Genomic DNA, 9,473 nt, shown 5'->3' on the forward strand with positions numbered 1-9,473 from the left:
CCAGAAATGGATCTTGAACATGTTGACTAGTCTCCAGTTTTACACCCATCCATCTTCAACCGCTTATCCGAAGTCGGGTCGTGGGGGCAGCCGCTCCAGCAGGGGGCCCCAAACTTCCCTATCCCGAGCCACATTAACCAGTTCTGACTGGGGGACCCCGAGGCATTCCCAGGCCAGTGTGGAGATTCCCTGAGGCCTCCTCCCAGCTGGATGTGCCTGAAACACCTCCCTAGGGAGGCGGCCAGGGGGCATCCTTACCAGATGCCCAAACCACCTCAACTGACTACTTTCAACGCAAAGGAGCTCCGGCTCTACTCCGAGCTCCTCACGGATCTTCTAAGGGAGAAGCCCGCCACCCTTCTGAGGAAGCCCGTTTCGGGCCGATTATACTCGCGACCTAGTTCTTTCGGTCATGACCCAACCTTCATGACCATAGGTGAGGGTAGGAACAAAATTGACCGGTAGATCGAGAGCTTTGCCTTCCGGCTCAGCTCTCTTTTCGTGATAATGGTGCGATAGAGCGAGTGCAATACCGCCCCCGCTGCCCCGATTCTCCGGCCAACCTCACGCTCCATTGTCCCCTCACTCGTGAACAAGACCCTGAGGTACTTCAACTCCTTCACTTAGGGCAATACCTCATTCCCTATCTGGAGTACGCACTCCATCGGTTTCCTGCTAGTATCCAGTTTTATGTTGCAAAATTATAATTATGATAATACTAATACCCTATGGTAATATATGTTTTGTATATTTTTTATAAAAAATGTTTTATATATTCTAAAAGGTAATAACCAAAAGGTTCCTTTGCACTAACTAGTTGCCTAGCTCAGACTGACTGGTCAATTGGTAGTTTTGCACATTCCTACCTTTTACTTGCAATTATATATTATTATATATTACATATAAATATATTACAGAGTGAAACAATTGTCATTTCAGACACACATGTTCTTCGATAGACATTTCTTTCTGAGAAAAAGTAGTTTGTTTTAATATAAAAACATAAAATCGCAATACAGAATTGTAATATTGCAGAATCGGCTAGGAAATATCGTTGTAATATCGAATCAAGAAGTCTGGCAATTTCCAGCCCTAATTTCCATTGTGCATGGAAATGCAGAACACATTCTTAACTGATTTATGCCAGGCCATTGTAAATTCAGACATAATATTTTAAGACGTAACATGGTAAATTCCAGACCATCTTAGACTTGAATGAGGTATGTTTACATCTTGGAGTTATTTAGGAGGCGTAGTCTATTTACCACACTACACACCACACAAGAGTTTTTTAGAGCACAAATTTTTTAGATGAATGCCGATTCATTTTTACTCTTACCTTCCTTCACAGTGATTTGGCCTTAAGGAACTGCTATCTCACAACAGACCTGACTGTCAAAGTTGGAGACTATGGCATTGGCCCTGCAAATTATAAGGTAATGCTTTTTTTTTTTGTTTTGCATTAATGTTCTAAATTATTGAATCATTTTTGTGATTTTGTGACAGCCCAAAGCATTTAAATATAAATGTATTTAGTTATCACATCTAGTGCAGAGAGCAGTCAAAACATCTCTCTCAACCTACCAAACATATATACTGTGTAGGGAATTGCATCTTTTTTTTTTAACTTAAATATGTTTTACTCCTAAGTAGAATTAGGTTTTAACTAGCTTTTATATGCTGTTTATTTATTTTAACACAGGAGGATTACATCACCACGGAGGATGACCAATGTGTGGCTCTGCGCTGGCTTTCCCCTGAGCTGATTGGTGAGCTGCATGGAGGAGTGGTTACATCAGAACAGACTAAACCCAGCAATGTTTGGTAGGTATTTCAAAGCTATAGTTTCCACTCTTGTACTTGCATTTAGTACACGTTTGCAATTCTATGGAAGATTGGTACTTGATGGTACTGGACAGCCCTCTCAGTAAAAAAAAATATGTGTGTAGAGGGAGGAGCTGAATAATGGTAGTAATTGTTTGCCTCTCACAGCAGTTGGCAGATCAGAGCCATCACAAAGTGATCTGGTCTGGTCAAACTGTTGCACTGGTCTGAACTCAGAGTTGTATATTTATTCGTCTTTGACTTCTATGGTGCACATTTGTGAATCACTCAGACTGCACAAATGATGGCTTGATTGTCAGCCAGCTGTTTCATGAGCCTAAATCAGCATGCTTTTACTACAGAGCCGTCCCTTTTTTAGTATGGTTGTTGAATATGGATTTTGTATTTGCCTCTTTTAATTTTATGATTTTTTTTTACTGCAAAGAATGGGTTGAATTCTGCTAAAAGGTTGCAATGTTTAATTGCATCACTTACATAAAATTAACAAACAATTAAAAGGATAATCGAGTAATCGATTCATACAATTTAAAATATCCTTAACATTTATATGTGTATTTTCAGGGCATTAGGTGTGACATTGTGGGAGCTGTTTGAGGGTGCAAATAAGCCATATCCTCACCTGTCAGATAGAGAAGTGCTCAACCATGTGCTCAAAGATCAACAAGTCAGACTTCTCAAGCCTCAGCTGGACTTGCCCTACTCAGAACGATGGTAAGTCTTTCATGGATGACTCTATTTTCAGAGATTTTATAAATTTGCTCTTTTTAAACATTGAAAGTTCAACCGTGTGCTTCGTTCAACAGGTATGAAGTTCTGCAGTTTTGCTGGCTGCCTGCAGATAAGAGGGCCACTTCTGAAGAAATCCACCGCTTGCTCACTTATCTTCGTATGCAGGGCCAGAAAGATGTGGAAGATGACTTCGAGCAGCGCTGGAGCTCTCTCAAACCAAATCCCACCACTCGCCAAGCCACCATCAGTCACTCCTCTTTCCCCATCCTGGAGCAGTTTGATGAAGGACGAGAACCAGACGAGGTGCTCACGGTGACCGAAACGAGTCGCGGGCTAAGTTTTGAATATGTGTGGGAGGCAACCATGCATGACCTCAATGACAGCCACAATCGCTCTGCCATGGACACTACTCTGAATTACCACAGTATGTTCTTTCCAGTGCCACGGCAAGACATTCAGGCTCACTTCCCTGACACTGAGTGTCAGACAGAAGCTGGCAGAGTTCCGGGAACCTTGCCGGTTTTTGATGCACATAAAGCTTCTTCTGGAAATGAGTACTTCATTAAGTTGGAGGAGTTGGATGAAAGTGACATTGGGATGGAGGAAAGTCAAGGTGCTGAGGGCACCAGTGCGTCAGAGCAGCAGCATTACATAGTCTTACAGGATGTCCGATTGGATGAGTCCAGTACAGATGCCGATTTCTTTCATCAGAGCATTGACTCCAAAGACTCTTACCTTCAGGACAGCCACATATGGTCCTCAAGTGAACATGAGAGCCCTTACCATACAAATATTTTCAGTGTTGGTGATGTAAAATTGGAAGATTCTCATACATTCAGTGGCGGTTTCATAGAGCTCCCAGAGGTTAATTTGCCGAAGAGGGAGTGTGATGGGGAATCCAATGGTACAGAGACGAATGACAGATTTCAGAAGTCTTTTTTAGAGGTTGAACCTGAAGCTATTCATCTAGAGATCTCTGATCAGGAAAGTGCAGATGTGATGAAACTTCTTAACACTGAGAATCTCACTGAAAACTTTTTGTTCCTCAAAGACAACAGCCTGATTATGGAGAAACCTGCTTCCTCTCGGCCTGACTCAAGAACTTTTCAGGAGACAATAAGCTCCATCATTGACACTAATGTCTCAGATAGTGTAAACCTTACAGCCGAGAATTCTATGGAGCTTAAGGATGAATTTTTGGACTTATTGAGCCCTATTTTAGAAGATTTTCTGTCGCCTTTGATAGGAAATGAAACAATGGTGCCTTTAGATATATTAATAACAGGAGACACCTGTAGCAACCAGCTGCCAGACACAAATGGCTCTTTGCGTTCCACAAAAGCTGGGGCTTGCTCTTGTTCCGAATCTACCTCTGAGAGCGTTGAGGTCATTGTTGACAGTCCATTCGATGGTCATCAGTCCCTTGAAAGTGCCACTACAGATTCTTTGTGCATAGATGCCAAAACCCCTAGCCTTGAAGTATGTTTTGGGGCCTCTAATGACAATGGGCAGTATCTAGGAATCAGTGACTTAGCTGAGCTTAACTTTACTACTTCACCTGTTGGTGATTGTACTAAAGGTGGCCTCACTGAAAGTCTAACAAGTAACAACTCAATGAGTGATATCATAATGGAGCTGGACAAGAAGATGGGCAAGGATAGTCCACCATCAGAAGTCATTGTTCAAGATGAAAATTTGTTGGATGACCATGTAACTCATGACATGTCCTCACTGTTGGTGTCAGAATCTTGTGTTGACCAAATTAGTCAAGACAGCCTCCTGGAAGACAGCACCTCATCCTCTCTTCCAACCACTGAGAATTTGGCTGAAACGCCAGATTCGTTATATTCTCTTGACATGCAGAGGGACGTGGAACATGGAGAGCCCTTAGAAACCCCTGCCAATAAGCTTCAACCCCCCTACAAAGCTGCCGACAGTGGGTACGAAACAGAAAATCTAGAGTCACCCGAGTGGAACTCGCAGACAAGCGTGAGGGATTCCTCAGAAGAGGATGGGATAGTTCTTGCTGTGGAGCCTATTTCTACACTGGTTCCTCCGTTAATTATAGTGTCTGAGGTGGAAAGTGTACCTGATGTTCAAGTAAACGGTGATGGGTTTGATCACCAGCAAGAACCTGGTGATGTTCCCTTGAGTGGAAACTACAGGGATTCGGCTTACTTTTCAGACAATGACGAGCTAGATAAGAAGAGTGAAGACATCAATGTAAGCAGTCCGACAGATTATTCATTTTGGCACCAGAGTAATCGTGTTGTTGAAAGTGATGCAACCGAAGCAGTTGTAGTTAAAGAGGAGCATTTGCTGTCCGAGACAGATATATCCAGAGAATCGGCAAGTCCTACATCTCCAGAATCAGATGATGGTGATTTACAGACTAGAGCATCTCCTCTCCCAGAGTTGGTTCTTACTACTGAGGAGGATATGAGACAGGATAGATCAGTGTCTGTGGATGGATATGAGTTTTCTGATCTTGTGTCAGACCAAACGTATAATATTGCAGCCCCAGAACATGCAGCAACATCCGCTACCGCTACGCAGCCCTCCACTGACATCATGGTCCATGCAAAGCTAACAAGAACATATGCTGGTGAGGGAACGAAGAAGAAGGAGCCAGATATGGAGGGGAGATATCTAGGCAAGCTGGATGGATCCTCACTGGAATACGTGCCAGAGGATGGGATGGAAGCTGATGAAGAAGATGAGAATAGTGATGAATCAGATGAGGACATGCGTGCTTACCGATTACACAGTTCTAGCTCTGAGTGTAGTGAGGATGATATTGTGCATCCCATACCTGTTATCATTTCAGACAACAGTAATTCCCTCAACCTCAAAAGTCTGCTGAAGCCCAAGTCCCTTCAGACTGCTAAACCAACATCAGAAGTGGGCAGTGATAGACGTGGGGTTTCTTTCTTTGATGATGTCACCTTGTACCTTTTTGACCAGGTCTGATATTGTCCTTGCGCCCGTACTAACAAATCTATGTTCATAAACCTCAAGTGTTTTCTTTCAAGAGAAGCTATCTTTATATGGCCGTTTTTATCCAAACAGGAAACCCCAACAAAGGAACTTAGGGAGCATACACTTGACCCTAGTAGTCAAGTGTCTGATTTTAGCAGTCCAGTGGCTTCCTCCAACTATCTAAATAGATTTACCAACTCTGAAAGCTCAACAGATGAAGAAGGTATGCAATGAATGACTGTCACATTGATCATAATGCCCGCATTGGTACAATAGGTGCTATAGGGCATTAGTGTAATCTATGTTTCCTAGAGTATACTTTAGTTTTTCTGTGCGCTGTTCCATCTCACAAATGTTCGAGTGCTCAGCATTTTAAAGTATATTCTTTTGACTGATGTAAAATGGACGTATTCGACGTATGCACCCAACGACTAATTTGTGAAACTCTTTAAACAGTATGGCAGGCGCATGTGACGTGCCTCTATGCTTAAAGACTGTCTGTTCGAACTGTGCTGATGATGAAATTTGCTGGCATAGAGTATATTTCTTGCCTATGGGGAACCGTTTCACTACAGTCTTGATTACAGTTTTAACCTGTGAACCAATTAAATCTTTTTATTATGTGGTGCATAACAGGTGGTGCATTCGAGTGGGATGATGACTTCCCATCTCCAGAGCCCAATTTCCTTTCAAAGGCAACAAGTGATCATGCTGCAAGTAGGACAAGTGGGACTTCGGCAGCTTCAAAGTATTTCTCCCCACCCCCTGCCAACCGCACCCTAGAGCAGAGCTGGAACACCCCCTCCAACTACTCACGCTTCTCCATGTCCCCAGCCAACATGTCTAGCTTCTCCATCACCCACCTAACAGACTCTGACACTGAACAAGGGGGTAAGTCCAACACAAACTTCCAGACTAGGACTTTCAATTGACTACAATTTTAATTGAACTAATTTGCTGGTTAATTTATTGAATGAATCGCAAATAGTCGCATTAATATTTGCTTTAAAGGCATCCAAATAAACATATATATATATATATATAATGTATGAACACCGATCAGCCACAATATTAAAACCACCTCCATAATATTGTGTAGGTCCCCCTCCTGCCGCCAAAACAGCGCCAACCCGCATCACAGAATAGCATTCTGAGTCAATTCTAGAGACTGTTGTGTGTGAAAATCCCAGGCGATCAGCAGTTACTGAAATACACAAAACAGCCCATTGTTTTGCATATTCGGAAAAAATATGTTTTTTAGAGTGTCTTACTGTGTTTTCATCATGTTTCACTGGTTTACAGCCATTATTTTTAGGACAGTGTGTCAACTTAAATAAGGTTTGCAACTTTAAAAAAAACTTCTTGAGACCCATGCACTCTGCTCTTCAAACAGCTGTTGTTTTGTGCCTGTACAGCTGGAGTTTAAATTATTGCCCCCTGCTGACTGTGAGCTGCAAAAACATGGTGGTGGCACTTCAAACTTAAATTGCTCTGTTGGTTGGAAACTTAGTTATTACAGAATTTATGTTTGATCAGGGGGCATGATAATTATATATATAAAAAAAAATTATTAACTTTTTTTTTTATATAATTTTTAGATAATTATTATAACCTTTTTATTTCTGTATCTTTTTTCTTTCTCAGGAAGTGGTGAAGATGGGGAGAAAGATTAATCACTGTATCAGACATGTCTTAATGTTGTAGAAATGTGACGGGACTCATGCTTTGATTGCTTCTCAGGAAGCATTGCTATTTATTTCATGAAATTAAGGCACAGACTAAACTGGTGGCATCAACACCTCCCTCTTGTGACTGTGTCCTCTTTTCTGCAGATGATTCAGCTCAGTGTTCTGGATTCTTTACTATAATTTATGTTTTTCATCAGTGCAATTTCCAGAAACCTTGCATCACATACGCTTTAGAAACATTCACGTGCTTCCCAAGTGTCCTGCCTCTTTTTGTTGTTGTTTGTGTATGTACTATTGCTCAAATATTTCTCTTCAGTGTCCACATTTGACTTCCAAACGATGATGCTGAAATATGTCGTTTAAACGGAGGACTCGCGTAAACACTAATGAGCCAGTAGGCTCATGCTCAAGTTGTGCAATGTGAATCATATGATACTTGCCTTTTATTTTAACACACTGGATTGTTTTTTAATGTCAAATCTGGTGTGAAGATCTTATTTATATGATCGTGTTCTGGATTAGATATCCAATAGAAGCAACATTCATGTCAGTATGCCACTCCACAGATATTGTTGTACAGTGTGGACGGACGATACATTCATGAAAGTGCACCACTTTTTCAGCTAACCCGTATCGTCCCAATGAGTTGTCTTGTTTTGTATACAGTGATGAAGTCAGGATATGGGCCGTTCAAGAGTTTCGGAGAGGAAATGCTAAACATCTTTTTTTAGCAGTTTCTTATCATTGCAGACTGTTTGTGAGGCATATTTATGAAGTGCAACACATCAGGGTATTTATTTGACGTTTTTTCCCCTGCTTGTATAGTGAATGGGTCATCGCAGTGCCTGTAACAGTCTTGCTCTTTCCACTTTAGGAAGTCCAGTGTGTTCAGCTGCCCGGGTTCCCATTAGCAAAGCTCCTCATTCCCTGAACTTCAGTTCAGGTGTTTGTTGGAAAGTTTTATGAGTCAGAAAAGAGGGTGAACTTGTCAAGAACGGGCCATATTTCACCCCAGAATTAAAAGATTTTTTTTATTTTTGCAAAAGGAAAAGTTGGCAGAACTTCCAGAATCTAAAGCTTATGGCTGCTTCTAGCCTCAACATGATAAACAAACCTAGAAAAAGAAATATTTTCCTGTTTTGTCCTTGTTAACTCTGAAGAGCAGCTTGTAAACACAAGGGATAGGAACTGGTTTCAAGTTTTCCTCTTTTTCAGCGCATGTGCCGTTCATTGCGTCTTAAAGGTAATTGTGATGTGTCATTTGAATCATTTATATTTGCCAATCGAGCTGCTCTAAATGCTTTTTGTTTTGGGTTGATAATGGCAGAGAAAACGAATGTACATGGACGAAATCAAGTCAAGTTAAAATGACAGAATCAGCCAGATGAACTTTTGATATCACTGAATATTTTCTTAGTTCAATCAGGAAGAAAGTTGATTTTGGACAACGTTCTCAAGATTGCGAGACTGATGTTGATTTCTAGAGGTTATGGCGGGAGCAATCGGGTGCGTAGCTTCTACATCCCTTTGTAAATCAGTACAGTACGCTCTCTCTATGTTTAAACCAGTGGACTATCTGGATTACCAGCACTCAATTTCATTTCAACTGGACTTTTTATGAAAAAAAATCTTTTGGTTATATTTAACCGTATACTTTTGCTTAATCTTGCACATCTTTAAATTGTAACTTAATGTTGAACTGTACTGATGTATATAAATGTTTCGTTTTGTCTGTAAATTGGGAATGATGTAAGGAGTTGGTACAAGGTTTAATTTTGTAATTTAAAGTGAAACTTGACATATCACCAGTGAGAAATGATTGAAGATGAAATTATAAATGGGGAAATGCAGGTCATCATGTCCTTATAACGTGTAAATTTTAAAAATGCTGATATTTTTACTTCATATTGATGATCATGCTTTAGTGTCTGAAGGAATGGTTTATAATAAATTGCCCTGTTTATTATGGAATTAAATGAAAATGAACTTCTATGTCTCCTGTATGATATTTTGAGGTACGGTTTGTTTTACAGATGCATTTATTCTGTTAATGGTGCAACTTATTTAAAGTATTTTCTTCTATCCCAATTAAATATGCAGATAACTACCTAAAACAGCTTATTCAAAGAAAAAAGAAAAAATTGAACAACGCAAGAAAATAGTGTTATTTTCTGCTTTTGACATCAAAACAGTGACATGAGCACATTGGATAAGCCGGTAAGAAACAGGACA

The 9,473-nt window shown here is 40.7% G+C and overlaps 1 protein-coding gene across 1 annotated transcript in view; it reads left to right on the top strand.

Annotated features, from left to right (window-relative positions):
- LOC127647878 (serine/threonine-protein kinase LMTK2-like) overlaps nt 1-9,225 on the top strand; it is an 84,392-nt gene extending 75,167 nt beyond the window's left edge. Inside the window, exons 8-14 of the mRNA XM_052132394.1 lie at nt 1,352-1,436; nt 1,703-1,824; nt 2,407-2,556; nt 2,649-5,538; nt 5,644-5,776; nt 6,190-6,444; nt 7,198-9,225. Coding sequence (XP_051988354.1) covers nt 1,352-1,436; nt 1,703-1,824; nt 2,407-2,556; nt 2,649-5,538; nt 5,644-5,776; nt 6,190-6,444; nt 7,198-7,226 — 3,664 coding nt within the window. The 3' untranslated portion in view covers nt 7,227-9,225. The remainder of the gene's footprint in view (nt 1-1,351; nt 1,437-1,702; nt 1,825-2,406; nt 2,557-2,648; nt 5,539-5,643; nt 5,777-6,189; nt 6,445-7,197) is intronic.
- Nucleotides 9,226-9,473: the final 248 nt, after the last annotated feature.

The sequence above is a fragment of the Xyrauchen texanus genome, chromosome 8, assembly GCF_025860055.1.
Source record: "Xyrauchen texanus isolate HMW12.3.18 chromosome 8, RBS_HiC_50CHRs, whole genome shotgun sequence".
NCBI lineage: Eukaryota > Metazoa > Chordata > Actinopteri > Cypriniformes > Catostomidae > Xyrauchen > Xyrauchen texanus.